The sequence below is a fragment of the Anas acuta genome, chromosome 1 (genome assembly GCF_963932015.1).
Source record: "Anas acuta chromosome 1, bAnaAcu1.1, whole genome shotgun sequence".
Lineage (NCBI taxonomy): Eukaryota > Metazoa > Chordata > Aves > Anseriformes > Anatidae > Anas > Anas acuta.
In genome coordinates, this window is record NC_088979.1 from 13,989,805 (window position 1) to 14,009,379 (window position 19,575).

General features: G+C 40.1%; 1 protein-coding gene and 1 long non-coding RNA gene across 4 annotated transcripts in view; one reads left to right on the forward strand and one right to left on the reverse strand.

The window, feature by feature from the left end:
• Positions 1 to 7,522, forward strand: part of ARHGAP42 (Rho GTPase activating protein 42) — a 168,800-nt gene extending 161,278 nt beyond the window's left edge. For all 3 annotated transcript variants that reach the window (XM_068669745.1, XM_068669762.1, XM_068669753.1), the window contains 2 exons: positions 1,924 to 2,003; positions 2,250 to 7,522. In XM_068669745.1, coding sequence (XP_068525846.1) covers positions 1,924 to 2,003; positions 2,250 to 2,338 — 169 coding nt within the window. In that variant the 3' untranslated portion in view covers positions 2,339 to 7,522. The remainder of the gene's footprint in view (positions 1 to 1,923; positions 2,004 to 2,249) is intronic.
• Positions 1 to 19,575, reverse strand: part of LOC137849814 (uncharacterized) — a 313,574-nt gene that overhangs the window by 248,268 nt on the left and 45,731 nt on the right. The window lies entirely within an intron of this gene.

Consider the following 19,575-nt stretch of genomic DNA (forward strand, 5'->3'; position numbering starts at 1 on the left):
AGTAAACCAATAGTATCCAAAAACATAACCCCATATGATGGCCTTGTAGTCCCAAGACATAATTGATATTTTGCATGCCCTTTCTCATTACACAGTATGTTAAATCATGTGGTATGTAAATCATGTGGTAGCAGCACACCACAGTAGTGTTTTTATGATACAAAACAGAGGAAGTATTTGTAAATCATGGAGAGGATTTACTAGATCATTTCTTGAAAGCTCACACGTGCATCCCCTTTCATACCTTTTTAGAGATTCGGATTAATCACGACGTGATAGTCTTGATTGGCTCCAGGGTGTAAGGCCAGGGTAGAGGGATGCTCTCTGCGCCCTTTAAGAAATGTCCCAGTCTGTCTCCCCTGGTTAGTGTGGAACTTCCAAAGTGAGGAGCCATGGCCCAGTGGCAGTACACAAATAAAACAGTCTTTTCCTTACACTAAGGCTTATGATAAGGCACTATCATTCATATGATGTATGACTCAGTTATCTCACTGTTGTGGGAGGAAAGACAGAATAGATTACAGGTCACTTGCATATACGCTTTCTCAAAAAGTACGCCAAAAACTTAAAATTTCACCAAAGGTCACATACTAGGTCATTGAGATAAATGCTGGCTGGAAGGAAAGCTGACCTGGTAGCCCCCTATTCCATCACACAAAGGTGAAATAATCTACAGGTTCGTCTTTGCTTGGCATAATGTGGTTTTCCGATAAGGTTAAAGAAACTCAGAAAAACTGGTGGGTCATACAAAAATTGCTTCCAGTATATAAATTAAAGTCAAGGTATTACTGTTATACGTAAAGCACAGGAATCTAGTGAGAACTCTTAAGCAACACATCTTTATGTTCAGTCCCTCATTTTGTGCTTTCTAGAAGCATGGTGCTAGAAGCCATATCACCAGGTGACTGATAATCTGTCCTGCTCTGTAATCAAATCAAATCAAATCATATCTAAATAGTATCTAAATAGTTCTTATACAGATGTCTGAATAGTGCTGCTTTTTTTTATTATTATTTATTTATTTATTTATTTATTAATGAATCTTTAGTAATTAGAATTCTTCAATTCAGAGATCCTCTAATTCTTAGCATCTTAGCAGTTCCAGTGGTTTGCTATTCTGACCAAGAGTAGGTTTTTACAGCTATAAATGAAGAGATAAACGTAGCTGTCTACATTTAGGTCTCTTCATGCCAGGTTCTATTTGAGAAAATATTTAATTGAAGGTTTCGCTAAGGGCAGTGGCACCTGGAGAGCCATCCCTTGCACTCTCAAGTAGTCATTTACCATAGCAGAACCCAGGCCTTGAGAGCCGGCTGAGCTAGACACAAAGTTTATTTATGGACATCTGAGGTGGCCGAAGCTGTAATCCACTCCAAGTACCTAATCTAGATCCCCCATGCTGCAATTTAAATCAATTTATATCTCTTTCACAGTCAGCCTGGAGGACACATTACTCTTTTTAGTCCAATATTTGCCTTATATTTGTTATTTTCTCCTGTAGACTAATCAACTGTATTTTCTCACAAACCATGTCATTAGACCTTTAATAACTTGATGATCTCTTTGAAATTCTCTTCAGGCAGTCCATATCTTGCTTCAAGGAATTTGCTCAGTTTATATATGTTTGAAGTACAGTTTCAACTAGAACAAAAGTGTTTGTTGTTTTTTTTTAATGTTATTGTATTCCTGTTTAAATTTCAAGTAGAATGTTGATCTATTTTCTTTAATAACACACTTGATAACTGCAGTAAGCCAGGAGTTATTGTCTGCTATAATTCTGCTCCTCTGAACTAATGTGTAACTAGTTGTTATCATTATGTATTTGTGCAGCTTATTATTCCTACACTTCCTAGGTTTTCACTCCATTTTTTCATACATTTTTCCTTATTTTTTCAAACCTATATATATTTCATTTTCTTTCAGGCAAGCAAAAGCCATGTATTCCTGTAAGGCTGAGCATAGTCATGAGCTGTCTTTCCCACAGGGGGCAATATTTTCCAATGGTAAGATGTTTTACATTCTTTGTTTACATGAAAAACAAACCAGCCAACAAATAATAATAAATAAAAAAAAAATGAATGGTACCCACAAGATAAGAGAATGTAATTCCATTTCCAGCTCTCGGCTTTGGCCTTGATTATTATATTGCTGTTGAATAAAAGCTGTTTAAATAAATATACGAAACATGTAGGGTCTTTTAACTGTCTTAATTTATTGTAAATATGTTTTGTTTGGTTGTTTTTTTACAGTGTATCCATCAGTAGAACCAGGCTGGTTAAAAGCAACTTACGAAGGCAAAACAGGACTCGTTCCTGAGAATTACGTTGTCTTCCTCTAGTAATCTTCAGTGGACAGCAATATCTTCATGGTATCCATGGTAACAAATAATAAGCACTATGATTTTTATCTGACACAGATATGGGATCAGCCCGTTAGCTGAGCGTGGTAGATTTCCTTCAGATACTGCAGCTGCAGGTTATATAGCTCCCTATCAACGGAACAGAATGTAATGAAACAGTTAACAGTTACTGTACTGAAGACGGTACTCTGTTTAAATAACTTCCATTGTTTGCAAAAGGTTGTTCTGTTCTTCTTTTATGGGTAAGGAACACTACAGAAATAAAATTTAAAAAGTTGCCATTTAGCTGCAGACCTTCAGGTTCTCGGATGTTGCTCAGAGAAGTGTGAAATTTAGAGGCAATGCACTCTGTGACATTTCTTACAATCTGTTTCTTTTAATATGAAAAATTGTGGGTTTTTTCCTAATGTAAGTAATGTTTCTATTGTGATCTGAATGCTCCCATAGAAAAATCGATTCTGAGATTAGTCCTAATCATTTCAAATAAGAAATGAGTCTTCCATAAATCAGAAGTTTGAACTTGTTAGTCACTGAGATTACAATATGTTATAGAATTTATGTAACTGATAATGAAATCAGATTATACACTGCCTGAGCAGTAAGTGCTCATTCAAAATGTGATGTGTTTAATGAATGTTTCATTCAAGTACTTCTTAGATTTATTTTCTCCTTTCTATATCAATATAAATAAGAATAATAATAACTAGTATTTCTGTAATAGCAGTCAGGTGGAAGATACTCTCGGTGTATCTCAGAGCAACAGCAGTAGAAAACAAGGAAATACTCAATCTGGAATGATGGGTAGATATGAAGTGAGCAATGAAAAGCAGCAATATGTTTTGAAACCTTAGATAAAAAGTAACTAAGTCCTTTTCAAGTTTTTTTTTCCATTTCAAATAAGACAAAAGTACTTAGCATTATTACTTCTGACTTCCACTAAATTATTTGGCAAATGTTCCTCCGTTACATGGGATTAAAAAAAAAATGAAAAAAAAATAAAATAAAATAACCTTGGTTGATAAAGATTTTGTAAATACCCATTGTTTGCTCTTGGTGGGCCTGGAAAAAAAAAAAGAAAAAAAAAGAAAAGAAGATATAAGCAGCTTCCTAAATTTGAACCTCTTTCTTTTACACCTTGAGGGAAAACATGCAGTGTTTACTTGGCTAGTTACCATGGCCTGTTGAAAACCAAGATACATAAGCGTCATATTACTAGCTTTTCAGCATTAGTGGCACAGAAGGAATCCACTGTTTCATAGACCTATTCAGTCTTAGTTCTTTGTTCAATAACAGTAATCAGTATATAAACTTCTGCTGATTTATAAGATGTACACTGCTTCCAGAATGTTTTAGGAAGAACTTTTGCTAGGACTAAAAGCACCAGTAATCTACCAGTTGCTTATTTTCTAAGCCTTTTGGGGGTTTAAATTAAAAAACAGATTTATTGCCAATATTAAGAAGCACATCAGAACCTTCTTTACTTGTGTATAGCGCATGATTTCTGAAAAAAAAATCCATGTTGGAATTCAGGCTGGTGGCAAAAGCCTGCAGGATCCTTCTCACTAGTTGAAGTATCAAGTGGCACTCAGGAAAGTGGAGAGACTGGAAGAACATCCTTTCAAGAATGGTGTGGCGTTTCAGAGGGGAGGTCTGTGGCAGTAAGCCAGGCCAGTGTGGGTAAGGCAGTTGAGGAGAGACCCCTTGAATTAGTGACTGACTGATCTGGGTTCTTTCTTCACCCTAAACAGTTTTATTAGGTCCCAAATCATGTTTTCCCTCACCTTAAGACCAGGCTGTATTCAGTACATTGTGATGAAGGGTTCATCGCAGGCAGTGGAGGCACACACGTGTGCTTGTCAGATTTTCCCAGAGCGTGAAGGGAAGTGAAGAGAAGGACTTTTTCACCAGACTGAGCCTTATTTTTAATGCAAGCCAACATTTGTTTGTGTAAGCTATGCCTGCAGCTGCTGTTGCCCTCAGATCAACATGGGTTTCGTTGTATTTTTACTGTTATTTCACAATCCAAAAATTGCAGGGTGCCAAAAGGCTTCCCTCTGTTGAACTGCTCAGGAGAATGCTGCTGCAGGGGAAGAGGAGTAGAAAGGGAGACAGAGCTGTGAGCAGAGGTTCCAGGCCCTGCACGTGCCTCACCCACATGGAGAAATGCAGTGGTCTGGGTCTATCAATTGCACCAGGCAAACTGACCTTTGTTTAACATCCTTTTCTGACCCCTCGTGCCTCTTACGAGGAATTTGATTGTTGTGAAATTCTTGAGGAACGGTGAAACAGAAAATGCGTGCTCTTACTTGCTTTGCTTTAGTCTGAGTAAATCAAAAACAAAATGAAAAGAGAGAGCAGGAGAAGACTAATTGTAGGTAACCTCACAACGTTTGCATGTGTTTGGATATTCTGCAACAGGATGTTTTGAAACCAGCCAATCTGACTGCAAGCTAGAAGACTCAAAGATGCTCAGTTCATATAAAAAATCATAAAAATGAAAGGTTCAGTTACAGATTAAGTAGAGCCTGTAAGCATTGAGGGAAAGGTTGTAGAAGGAGGAATCCCTGTAGAGAGGTGGTGTGTCTTTTGCCGTGCATTCATCTTACATTAGACACACAAGTCAGTTGCAGAAGGCGGTTTCATGAGAAAGGGATCTCATTCATTCTGCTACTCACAAAACAAATCTATCTTTTCCTCTTTAAGACTGTGCACTTTTCAAGGCTCTTATTCTGTTGAACCAGCCATGGTGATCACCGAAATAATTTTAAAGTAGCTTAGCTTTAAAATGTTATTTTCATCTGGAAATGTTCCTCCCATGCTTGATTACACTTAGTATCAATGGAAAGTAGGGTTATTCTGTTTCTCTCTACTGCGGTACATAACAAGCACTTTCTGTATCATTCCACTGCTGCGTTGTAGATGCCTCTGCTCTTCCCTGACTTTCCAAGAGGGAGTTTATCTCCAGGAGAAGCTGTACAGTGAACTGGAAAGTTACGTACCTGGGTGCTCACTGACTGGAATGGGGGAAGAGTGCAGCACCAAGGCTTGTCTACTGACAAGACTCTCAGCCCTGGCCAAAAATCCCTTCTAATATTTGTAAAGGATCAGAAATCCATGTAAAAATTAAATGACGATATAATACTGAGATAGTGCCTTACCAGCAAGTTAGGCAAGCTGAACTAAATTAGTTCATAGGATTGATTTACTATTTTTTGTGAAAGTCAGAGTCACTCTACAAGCAAAGTTTAATTTTATTATAGTTTTTTTTTTTTTTAATTATCCTTCCTAAAAGGATATAGCAGTTTTCTCAGAATATCACTGTAGAATTTGAGGTAGATAACATGTTGTGATTGCTGTTTGTCTTGTGAAAATACCCACCACTTAAGTAATTAGCCATGTTTTTTCTATGTTAAACTTGTGGTACATGTTGCAGTACAGCATGAATCAAATTAATAGTGTGAAGGACTGATATATTGTATGATAAATATGTAAAGTATATTATATTATATATTCACACTTTTTATTAATGATAAAGATGAAAAAATATTTTTTGTGTAATTCCTATGAGTTCAGTATTAAAATGTCCTTGCCATATTTTGGCATTTAGAATACTATGTAACAAAACTCTTAAATTAAACCATAGATATCACTTAAGTCCCTAACTAATCTATAAAGTTCATTTGTTCGATTATTTCTGGAAAAAAATGACGCACAGATTTGCTGACCAGTCTACTCTATGATAGTAATAGTAACTTATTTAACTTTTATATATTTTCTGTTGATAATCTCTATTATTTGCCTGTAATTGAATTCATTTTAATATGCCTTTAGGAAAGATATGTTAGGAAGAGAAAAGGATGCAAAATTCAGCAGTTCAGAACAATAGTTACAACAACAAAAAAGCATTATATGGTAGTAATTGGCTTTTTGTTACATTTCCCCACTGGTCTATTTTCTAGTTAATAAGGTTGGATCAGAATAAATGATGAACCCCAAAAACCTGTTGTTCCTAATACTTCCTTTCCTAAGGCAGCAGTTGGTACAATTTTGCATTGAGTAGCAAGAAGAGAAAGCCCAGTAAGAAAGCTTATCCTCAGGCTGGGGTGGATCTTCTCGACTGATGGAAACTCTCAGAGCTCTAGTGAGCACAAAGGTAGACCCTTGGCAAATTATAGTGAGGTTTCGCTGGCCAGAAGCCCCCATACAGTAAATGTAATATAAATGGAATATTCTGTTAATGGGAAAACATGTGATATGTCTTGGCATTATCCTTTTGTTGTTTTTGTTGTTCATCAGAGTGCCTTATCTGAATCATTCAGTTACCAGAGATCAAACTAAGCAAGGTTCAGTTCCACTCTTTGTGGTCATGCAGCCCTGACAGCCACTGCTGATGCAGCCCTTCCAGTTACTGTTGGTGCAAAAGTCAGACTGTTGATCAGGCTCTATCAGTACAAGTCGGGAGGTCTCTTTTTGCATAGGATTTTGCAAGGGCTTTGGGAGTTTGCTTTGTTTTGTTTTAATAAGGTGCTTGGTATCCAAACAGCTACTAATACAATGTTGTAATTCAGTCACTGAAGATAATAGCATTGTTTTTCTTGTCCTGTATGTGGCAGTATTTAATAAGCCATAGGATAATCTGTGTTAAGTATAGAGAATGGTGCTTCAACCCTTGGACGTCTCAGCTGAAAGCTATTCTGCAACTGATCTTTTCGCAAGTGTTGTATCAATAATTGTCATAAAGTTCTGGCACTAGAGGCTGCATAATGATCTCAGCACTACGAGAGTTTCTGTTAGAGCAAAGGGCAAAGCAGCTGAACAGGACAGATAGACACCTTTGATTTTTCAAGCATATTTATGACAATTTTAGAGGTATTAGAGTTTATAGGGGTTACCTTAGAAACTATATGGTATTTTAATAGGAAAGTATATACAATCAATAACTATATATATATTTAATAAAGTCCTACTAAATTATCTTATTGAACTCTCTGTTTATTTTGTAGTGTGGTTTCAATAATTATCTGCACTCTGTATATACCTACATGTAAATAACTGGCATGATATGCATAAGCTGACTTGCAGACATAATTCTATGTTGTACTTTACACTGTATTTCAAAAATTTGAAATTTTTTTTTTTAAATAAAAAGCCTTTCTACACAGACTCATTTCTTTATTATTTTTAAACTTGGACTCTGATTCAGCATTTCTTTTTTCCAAAATAATAACACTTTAGTGCTGCACAGAGTTGCTGTCAGTGGCTCAATGTTCAAGTGTAAGTGTTCATCAGTCAGAAGGGGCCCCTCAGGGGTCCGTATATCAACAATGCCAAGTGCAGGGTGCTGCACTTGGGTTGGGGCAATCCCAGACATGAGTACAGACTGGGAGAACTCATTGAGAGCAGCCCTTTGGAGAAGGACTTGGGGGTTCTGGTGGATGAAAAATTGGACATGAGCTAGCAGTGTGTGCTTGCAGACCAGAAAGCCAGTGATATCCCGGGCTGCACAAAAAGCAGAATGGCCAGCAGGGTGAGGGAGGTTTTTCTTCCCCTTTACTCCATCTTTCCGAGACCCCACCTGGAATACTGCATCCAGCTCCAGCCCCAGCCATTCTATGATTCTATGACCTGATCCACTTCTACCAAGGGTTCCAAGACGTCATTGATGAGGTCTTTACCTCTGAAAATTCTCAGTGGATGGATCACTGGAAGGGATTTTGGTGATCCAAAGCCAACAGTACTTCCTGGAAGTGAAGTAATATCAGTGATGTGATTTCTGCAAGTTTTCTTGCATCCCCTTTCCCAGCATTTTTCCAAGGCTTTTCCCTCAGAGACCAACAGCTTTTCTAGCGCTGAAAACACTGAAAAGGGAATTATTCACCTGCGTAGACTTATTCCTGAAGGGATTCACCAAATACCCAAACAACTCTTAAAGGTCTGGGGGAAAAAAAAAAAAAAAAAAAAAAAAAAAAAAAAAAAAAAAAGGAAGATCAAAGCAGTTAAAGCAGTTGATAAAGAGCTAAAGGCTCTGGTCTGAGTTTCATCTTTGTGTGGTTTTGAAGAATGCACAGGGCTGACAGGTCCCAATCAAATTGCCTATGTAGACTCAATTTCTGAATATCCACTTTTATTGCCTTTAGTTGTGTGCTCACCTGCTGTGTTTGCTCCTGGGGTAGTGCCAGCACAGCACTGCAGTGGGTGAGGGCTCCGAAATGGTGGCTGCTGACGTGCAAAGAGGCCGCACACTGCCACCAGTGGTTACTAAACAACGTGACCTGCACGTTGCTATATTCCTAGCAGTCAGGAGCCAGCGAGGAGAAAATGCTCCCCTTGCCAGAGCACCATGGGGACATTTTGGACACAAGGTAAATCTGGGGGTGACTGAGTACAAACAGGAGCAATCCCAGCCTGCCCCACTGCTGGCTCCGCTGCCAGGGTAGATGTCAGCCTTGCCCGCACCCACGTGGAACTGCATGGGGCTGGCACTTGCCCCTTTGCACTCTTTGGCTGGTGCTGAGGACCACAAATGCATCATACGAGCTCTCACAGATGCCCAGCTCTGCCAATTTGTGAGTAGGCATGAAGGACAACAAAATATGTGTAATCACAAGTTTCAAGTTCAAAACTTGAAATAAAAGTCACTCTTTCTTTGAGAATTTTCTGCCTTTTCCTGTTGAGTTGCAGGCTCCTTGGCTTTCGGGTCATCTGATTTGCAGAGTGCCTACAGCCCAAGACTAGTTTTGGGGGCATAGACCAAGCCCTAAAACAGATCTCATCACTTGTTTCTCACATGCCCATAAGGCCATTTTACTTGGCACCATAGGGTAGCTTCAAGAATTCTCACTTCTGAGGAGCAGATATTCTGGCTTGCTGTATTTTGTCATTTCGGTGAGCATTTAAATGTAAAAATACATGAATTCCTGTTAAATTAACACAGTGTTACCATGTTATCACCAAACTAACAACTGCCAAAGGAGGAGACAGCGCATTTCTTACTAGAAAGCCTGAAGACAGACTTCATTTGGTCACATCGAGGCATCGTGTAGCGCATGAGCCTCAAGTGCTAGGAGGATCTCTGCACACTCAAGGTACTTAATGGTTTGGGAAGCCCGTAGTGGGAATGGTCGAGCAGTTGACTTGCGGAATAATTACAGTATAAACAGGTACTCACAGCATTGTGGAGCCCATGTGGTGTCTGGCTGAGGGGAAGCAGATGGGAGCCAGGGCCAGCAGCTGCGTGTGGATGTGGCCTGAGCAGGCCTCAATGTTTAGGTCCCAGCTGTGCATGTTTTCACGTGGATTGGGCATGATTCAGGCCTTCAAAACCCAGCTTCCTTTCTAACATGAACACTATGCTTATTAAGCATGATCAGTATTTACACTTTTGTGGTTTTTAATTTTATTTCGCATTCACAAAGCTTTTCCTATGTAATTTTGATTAATTGCTGATATGGAAGGAAAAGTATTGAAAGATATTCTTGACTTTTTTTTGCAATGGTTGGCTGGTTTTCTATTGTATTTATGGCAACAAGCTCAAAAGCTGAACTAACCTAGAGCAAGTGCCTTTGCCAAAGATCATGGTGTGCTTTTTTAATGTAAACATGCAAGGATTCATGGGAACATTCAGTGACCTCCACAGCCGGTACAGAAAGGAGCCTTAATTCACTTGAAAGTACTTTGGTAATTGGAATACATCTTTCTGCCAGTATAATTGAGGAGTTGATTGGTTAGACTTACCTAGCACGGGTATATTTCATTTAAAATTACTGTTAATGGCTCTTGGGTGCCCTTATAAGGGATTAGAGTCCACTCTGAATGAAAAGCATTAGCAATTTATTTTTGTTGATGGTCATTGCTTTCGTCTTCTTACAAAAAAAAAAAAAAAAAAAAAAAAAAAAAAAGGAAATATGCAGCTTATCTTGATGGTGGAGATTTTTAAAAATGTGCTTTGAAATTGCATGTTCTGCATCCTGATAGCAGTGAGCTCCATCTCTGTAGTGTGCAGGTGGGGTTGAAGAGTAGAGAGGGTCCTGCTGCCACACTGTGGGCCTCTGGCAGGGCAGGGATCAGTGCGAGGATGCCATGAGTATGCCGCAGCACAGCGTGAAGCAGGTGAATGCAGCACGACTCCAACCCATCCCACCCAGGCTGTAATGCCACTGTCTACAGGCTTGCACCACTGCTAGAGCCTGTAGGCAGGTGAGATAGGTGTGCGGCTTGCAGCCCCATGAGAAACCTTTCAGAGGACAATTCACAAACCCCGGGCGGAAGAAACATAAAGAAACCTGAGCTTGATAGATCTCTACGGCGTTCCTCCAAATAAATTAATTGGTGTATGGGATACAGCTGGTTCCCAGAGTGAAACAAGCATTTCTGTTTGCCAGGACCTCATAAGAGGATAGCAAAGATCAGGATTTCAGTGTGCCTGAACTGTGAAGCTGAGCACAAAGCGACGGAAACAGGCTTTGACAACTGCAAGTCCTGAATTACACAGAACAGGCAGAATTCTTATTGGTAAGGAAATTCCACAATAAATGAATAGAATGTGGAACACATCAAGGGGTGGCAGCACCCTTCAGGGACACCTGAGAGGCAGCAGGTAGACTTTAGGCCTCAGAGAGATTTCGGTGATACTAAGTTACACCAGGCACCGGTGATGCAAATACAGCTTTACATATAACAACAGCTTAAAGAGTCATGTTGAGTCTGTTCTTTCTTGCCGTTGCTGTTGCTTGAGGGACACTTATGTTTGGTCATAAGAAATACAGTTCCTAATCTGTAATTATTAAAAATTGTGCTGCCTTGAATGGGAAAAAATATCACTCTGCACAATTCTGTTACAGTTTCGCTATAAGGCCTTTTATCAGGCCCTTCCTTGAGAAATTTGCAGTGATTGCTGTACGGGCATTTCACTCATCTTCCAGCTCTGATTTGCAATGGGGTGTGGGTCCTGCACTTAGCTTTCCTGCATATACATACATAATGAGTTTTCTGCATATACTTCGGATGGTGTAAAATGTGAGCACAGTCAATTTTACATTGGGATTTACATCAAAACTGTCAACATCTACAAAGAGGTTCAGGTTCCACTGCTGATAAAGCCTTTCCTTAATTTTAATTTTTTAATTTTTTTTTCTCATCGTTGTTTAAAAGATCACTTGGAATATTTCCTGACTATATGAACTCTGAAGCCAAATGTCCAGGTATCTGCAAAGGCATCAGCACAAGAAATTCTGCTGAATGTTTTTTTGTTTGTTCATTTGTTTTTGCCTAATGTGATTAGCTTTGTTGGATAATTTTTATCCAGAGGGAAAATGAGGAAAAGGTGTTTCTTTATCACAATGTTATTTGTGTACATCCCTCATCTGAGTGCAGCAGGAATGACCACAGCTCTAAGCCTCCTCAGCCTTCTCTGGGGTCTGTACCTTCTCCATGGCCTCATCCTCTTCATTATTAACAAGGAAATCATGAATTTGTCTGCATTACTGCGTGGCAGGTTCCTGACACCTCTTATTTCTTTCACTGAGGTAATCACACAATAGCAGGGCTGTCCTCACTGGTAGCTGCAGGTGATTAGTGCAAGAACTCATTAGTATATTTAAGTGAAAGCTCTCAGGCACTGTGCAAAGACGAGTCAGTCTCTGCAGCATCTGTGTCATTACAGAGTCTGAAATGCTGCAAGGAACAAACACCTCATTTAGGCAGGCTGCTATTAGCTAAAGGCTAAAGCAAAGGGTTCTGCCTCCAAGGACTTTAACATCTCAGCTCAGATAATGCGTAACATTCTTTTACTCTTTTAGACCCTTCCTTTACCATGTCTGTTGTTAAAAAACATTTTTGAGGAAAATAGATAAATAGGCGTTCAGACTGAAACTGGACAGAGCACATACACACAGAGAAGTCATTGCACTCAATCCAGAGGAGCATCATTGCATAAATAAATAACTGGAGACTAAATAAAGATGTAGGGGTCCTTAACTGAATGCATACTTAGTAGTAATAGAGACTTGAGCTTCAACACCTTTATTTCTGCAGTGCCTCAAAAACTCTTCACAATTATTCTCTGCTGTGTGCCAGCTGCTAATACAACTTCCCATTTTAAAGAAATGCATGTATTTTTGTATTGCATTATAATTAAACATTAGCCTTCTGCTATTGGTTAGTACTGCATGGAGTGTTTAAAAAATAAATAAATTGGGGGGGAAAAACAAATGAACAAACAAACAAAAACACAACATCTGTATGGTAAATCCCAGCCTTGTTAAATTGTTCGTGATGTGCGCATGGATAATACCTAGGAGATAAATTCACTTCACAAGAATGAGGACATTCAGAACAAAACTGAAACATCACTTTCAAGATGTACTGTATTACGTGGAAACAGCATGGAAAAATATCGTTGTTGTTGTTGGCCGGGTTGATGCCTCTCTGAGATCACATTAACTTTATCGTGTGCCCTGAGCAAGGGGTGACATCTAAATCACCGGTCCAGACCTGAATCAGTTTTCTCCCTGGCCTTCTTCCCTCATGCTCCCTCAAAACTAGAAGGTAGAAAGCCAGGCTTGAAAATCCTGGGGCTGCCCAGCAGCAAACCTGTGGGGCTGGTGCCTATGCTGGGCCGAGGGTCCCTGTCCTTGCCAGCTGCTCACAAAGCCAGAGGCAGCAGGCTGGGATGTGGGATGTTTATTTTTGAGTGTGGACAGGCAGCAAGGGTCTCTGCTCCCAGGTCAGCACCTGCAGTGAGCACTGCTGTGCAGGCAGCTCCTGTGGTTCGGGTCACATCTTTTTTTTTTTTTTTTACTTCCGTTTAATAGATGTCTCTTCCACAAATAGATGTGTTTGTGCCAAAAGGCTGGGACTGCACTGTGACTTTTCAGGTTTTACGTACTACCAGTATTGGCAGTTTGCAATGCTTTTTTTTTTTAAATTACTACCTTCCATGTCAGATAATAATAATAATAATAATAATAATAATAATAATAATAATAGTAAATAAAGCATCTGTCTTCCATTCTTTGAGACGTGCAGAGTGCTTGGATTGACAAAATCATGGCAAACATTTTCCCCTCCTATATAGGTTTGAATTCCTTAAGCCAGCAGCATGTCGTCTCTCACAGGGAGCTGCCAAAGGAACCCAGTCAGAACAGGCCTCCCTGAAGGCTGCTCCATAGAGGCCCCATGAGCAGGAGAGGCTCTGCTGGGCATTAGTGGCTGCAAACCACCCCCAGCTGCTGCAGCAGGGTGCCCTTCTCCAGCCTCACTTGCAAGCTGAATGCTGCTTACACTGTAAGCACAGCTCCAGTTTGTTGGACACAACACAGTGTAGATAGACAACACCTTTACAAAAATACTTGAAAGCTGTTTCAGATGTACAAATAAAGAGATGTGCGTTCCTCTTCACTGGAAAATTCAGGAACCTTGTACAAGTCTTTTTTAAAAAAATAAAAATAACTGCAACAAACCACGAATTGCATCCATCCCTCTCCTGAACATTAAATACAGAGAAATGTTAACACCAGTCCAAGCGTGCCTCAAAGTTAAGGATTATTTGGATTTCTACAGAACATTCCATCCAGGATTACACAGCCTCTACCAAGTGCTAACTGCACAGCCCAGGAATCCTGGGGAAAGAAAGTGTGGAGGCTGGGGGAGGGAGAATAAACATTTTATAAACACGGGAACCGGGACATAGAGGGTGTGTGACATTCAGAACGCACACAAGATTGTGTACTGCAAGAGTCCCCAGCCTGATTTTTAACCCCTATGTTGTGTTTTTCTCTGTAATGTAGTTTTTCTTAGAATTAATGGCTATCTTCAGGGAAGGCTTTAAGGATAATTTAAATGCAAAATCTTCCTAAAAATTATTATCAGATTTTCAGACATTTTTTTTTTTAATACCCAATTCTTATGACCTTGCTTTGTGAGCAAATAGACACATGACCCCTATTTCAGTGCTTGACTAAGGTATCAGTTTCTGCCTCCCAGTCCAATGTAGGCTGACCATAACCATCACTACCAGCCTCAGGGAACAGCAAACCCAGTGTCATTGCTGCTGTGTAAAATTCTAACAGGTGAATCAGCCACTGCACAATATGACTGTACCATAGAGCTTTGGGATACAAAACTTCCAGTTATATTTTTCAGTTAAAAGCCTTGTGACCCTGTTGGCCAACCCGTGGTGTGTGGTGATGACAGAGCCAGAAGACGATGCTCTCATACCCTATGCATGATGCCGTCACAACAGGCCCAACCCTGGCCCCAGTGACTCAGCCTCCCTACCCCAACCCCTTGGCCATTTCAAGTAATGTGAAACATTTGACTGATTCTGCTGTCACATTTCTTCTATTTAACAGTGTATTATTTTTAGCAAGTATGTTGTACTTTGCCTGCAAAAGAATATGCTTATGTAGACAGCAAAATACAGATTTTATGATTACAAAAGCGTCTAGGATCTGGGAAAATGGTTGGGAATATACTCTTTCCTCTACTGAAGTCACTATCCTGAAGGCACAATACTACATTACAGAGATGGTAAATATTTCTAATAAAAGGATGGTTCCTACTTGTAGCAGACCACCACCTACTTGTCTGTAACATTTCAGTTCCTTCACTGAAAATTGTGATCTTAACTTTATGTGAGCTACAGGTGAAAACTCAGTGCATATAATTCATAATGATGCACAAACAAAGCCATTGTAACTTTGTAATATGCATTTATTTATGCAAAGCATAAGGTATATGGACTAATAGCAGGGCCTTCCTCACACACAGCCTCACAGACACACAAGCAATGTTCTTAACTCGATGGTGTTGCAGACGATTAGTGTCTCAGACTGGACAAAAAACAATGATATGAGGTATAAAAGCATTACTGTGTTTTTATCTAGTGTATGAAAAAGAGGCATCCATGAAAATGGTACAAGCAAGAAGGAATGAACCACTTACAATTGTGTCCAGAAAAGTCTCATCTGTATCATACAAAGATCTCTGCATGGATCTACCTAGTTAGGTCAGACTCAATGGCAAAAGTTAAATTTATTATGCTCATCAGATGCTTTTTATCCAGTCTGCCTCCCTCCCCCCCCCCCCCCCCCCCCCCCCCCCCCATTTGAAAGTAAGTGGGAGTGATGGTGGACAGTCGGCTGAATATCTGAATATGAGCCAGCAGTGTGCTCAGGTGGCCAAGAAGGCCAACGGCATCCTGGCTTGTATCAGAAACAGCGTGACCAGCAGGGCTAGGGAGGTGATCGTCCCCCTGTACTCGGCTCTGGTGAGGCCGCACCTCGAGTACTGTGTTCAGTTTTGGGCCCCTCGCTACAAGAAGGACATCGAGGTGCTCGAGCAGGTCCAAAGAAGGGCGACGAAGCTGGTGAGGGGCCTGGAGAACAAGTCCTACGAGGAGCGGCTGAAGGAGCTGGGCTTGTTCAGCCTGGAGAAGAGGAGGCTCAGGGGAGACCTTATCACTCTCTACAGATACCTTAAAGGAGGCTGTAGAGAGGTGGGGGTTGGCCTGTTCTCCCACGTGCCTGGTGACAGGACGAGGGGGAATGGGCTAAAGTTGCGCCAGGGGAGTTTTAGGTTAGATGTTAGGAAGAATTTCTTTACTGAAAGGGTTGTTAGGCACTGGAACAGGCTGCCCAGGGAGGTGGTGGAGTCACCATCCCTGGAAGTCTTCAAAAGACGTTTAGATGTAGAGCTTAGGGATATGGTTTAGTGGGGACTGTTAGTGTTAGGTTAGAGGTTGGACTCGATGATCTTGAGGTCTCTTCCAACCTAGAAATTCTGTGTGATTCTGTGTGTGAATAAATCTAGCAATGCTGACAATCCACTCTGGCAGTATATACACAGGCTTTTGAGCCATGGAAAGTTGGGAGGGCTTTGGATATTGGCTCTGTGGCTGCAAGCTGACTTATCCAAAGGAAAGAAAGGTCGGCGTGCCATGGATGGCATGTGAGACAAGAAATGCGCACTTGGAGCCACATGGTGCGTGGGTGGAGCGTGGCCCCGTGCCCTCCTGCTCCAGGGGGAGCCCAACTGGAGGGCTGTGCAGGTGGGAGAGCATGGGGAGGATCCCTACAGGTATTGCTGTTTGTGCTACCAATAACCAGAACAAAGATTTGTGTATAGACAGGAACACAGTAAAGCAGCCGAGCTTCCCCATAAATCCGAATTATTAGCAGATGCTCTGTCATAAAACCACGGAAAGTTTTTGGATGAGTTCTAACTTTAAAAAGCCAGGAAGTTTAATTACTGTGATTTGTCCTAGTGCCTGAAGGATTGACCCTTGCTCTTTAAGTATATTCGGGGGAAGTAAAATCTCTTTCTTGTCATCTTGTAATCCCCCTAGACATATTTCTGTACGTCAGAAAAAGTCAAAAGAGTGCTAAGGTACTAATGAAACTGGACAGAAAATAGCAACTGAATTCTCAGCTTCTCTTGTTTGGATACTACATAGGCCAACAGGACTGCAGTGCAGCTGCAGGAACAGCTGGGGTACCAAATCTTCACTTCACTCTGCACACCTACAATGAGGGGACTCTGCAGTCCCATGAAATCAATTGGATTTGTCTCAGACTCCATTTCCCTCTGTCATGGATGAGGTGGTAACAAACCAACATTCCCCCTTCCTTAAATGCTGGTCAGAAATTTTGATCCCACTAGGATCTTGTAAATAAGTCTTTGACCCTTTTGTATTTCTTTGACATCAGCAAGTGCAACAGCCAAACACCTCGGTGTGAGAGCTTGCCAGTACTGGAAGTCTCCTGTTCCCTGTCCTGCACGGGGTGCTGCCACAGCCAGGCAGTTTGATGCTTGAAACTGTCATAAAAATCTGCAGATAATGTGAGAACATGATGCCGCTACCAAAACGTAGAAACCTACAGTTTCTACAACAGTAGAAACCAAAGCAGAGCACTTTGTGCTCTTGCTATTGTGCTTCATGTAAGTATCAGCAGAAGGATATGCTAAAGGCCTTACATCAAAAATATATAAATTGTACCGAATATGAGAGGCTTACCTTCAGCCATAGTTGACATTATTTAATGTAAGAGGACTAACTTTTAGTGCCAATTAGACAGGGAAAAAAAAAAAAAAAGGCTGCAATTTGCAGAAGATGCCAAGCTCTCTAATTAGTGTAACAGATATAATATTTTTTAAATGTAATTGGGCACTTCTTAAATGCCAGAGAACAAAAAAGTTCATCTGTCAAAACTTTTTATTTCTGGTATGCAAAATGCAACATAAGAAGATCCAGCCTTGTCATGCCTTATTCAATGTATAGAGAAGCAGTGCAAGTTGCTTTATTTACACCTACTTGTCAATCTCAGGATTGAGAAAAGAACCCTTAATATTTAAATTAATATTAATGAAGTGAAATACGAACAAATAAGAAGACTCTTACTCTTCAAAAAATATATATATAAAAGGAAAATTAGTTTGTTGATAGCTCTCTGGGCATCAGTCCAGTGCTGAAAAGTTGCACTAAATGAGATTTATATAGGAAAGGAAATAATCTTGTGTCTTGAATACTGATAATGGCATCTGTGTAATCTGAAGCAAATGATTGCATCAAAATGGAGACCATAGGCTCTTTTATAAACACCACCCAAAGATGAAAGATCTTAAATTGAAATACTTTTGTCCAACTTCAAACAATCTAGTAGTGAATACAGGATTTTCAAATGATATAGCAGTCTGATTTAGTCAAACTTGTTCTGTCTTATGTAGTACATCATTTAACAGAACCATGAAGTTCTGGGAGTTTTTTCTGTGAGTTACAGATGTTCAAGAAATACAGTTTGAAAATGTTGTAACCTTTGCTATCTGTTCCCAAAAGGAATCTATTCATCCTTTTTTATTATATCTTTGAGACAAATATAGAGCATTTCAGTCTGATCTGCCATATCTGTGGGACACAGTGACATGGCAGACACTTGGAACACATTTTAGGGATTGAGTAAAAGGCAGATATTGGTTCATCTAAAACATTTCTAAAACAAGCATACTACCTGCTCCATTTTGTAATTACAGAATTAGAGTGTCGAGGGATCTTATTTAGTGTAGGAAGTTTCTGTTACTAGTTTAATCTAAACAGCAACATAGGAAGTCTATTAATTTGATGGTAAATTAAATGACAATACTTAAATTCCCAAAGAATGCATGAAAATACAGCTGCTACACAAAAGCTGAATGGAAATGGACAACTTTTTAACTGAATGTAAGTACAAAGAAAAGTAAAGAAAACAAAACTTCGGTATGTAGAAACAAAATTTTGTGTTATTTATTAAAACATAATTGCTTTAAGGATCACAGTTAAAAGTCAGACTGCATTGAATAAGAAAGAAATAGCTTGTCTCTGGGCAGTTAGAAATTATGAACCTAGTAAACTAACACAAAAGTCTGCTTAGACCATTTTGCCTTGGGCCACTTCTTTGCCCTAGCTCCACTTTTATTTATTTATTTTACTACTATGTGGGATATTTTTATTCCTATTCATAATGTAGCTTTTTCCTGGTGGACCTTTGCTTGCCTGACAAAAATTTGTCCATACATAACAAGTTACTGTCAGCTGTATGCTACCCACACAATGGATGCATCCAGCATCTAGCAGGGGAAGAACAGCAGAGTATGGCCAGCAAGTGCTGAAATAAGGCTTGATTTTCCTACATTGCTAGAGAAGTTGGGCATTGTTTTTAGTGACTGGCAAAAATTTGCCATGTATTTGGCTGGAGCACCTCCCCTGTGAAGACAGGCTGAGGGAGCTGGGGCTGTTCAGCCTGGAGAAGAGAAGGCTCCAGGGAGACCTTATAGCCGCTTTCCAGTACCTAAAGGGGGCCTACAGGAAAGCTGGGAAGGGACTCGTCATAAAAAAAGTGCAGTGATAATGGTTTTAAACTGAAAGAGGGTAGATTTAGATTAGACATTAGAGAGAATTCTTTACTCAGAGGGTGGTGAGGCCCTGGAACAGGTTGCCCAGAGAAGCTGTGGATGCCCCATCCCTGGAGGTGTTCAAGGGCAGTTTGGATGGGGCTTTTAGCGACCTGGTCTGGTGGGAGGTGCCCCTGCCCATGGCAGGGGTTGTAATTACATCATCTTTAAGATCCTTTCCAACCCAAACTATTCTGTGATTCTGTGTGAACATATCAAGAATTTACTACCTCAAATGCATGAGTTGTTTCATATCCCTATCAAAGAAAAAAACGCACCACATTATCATTTTT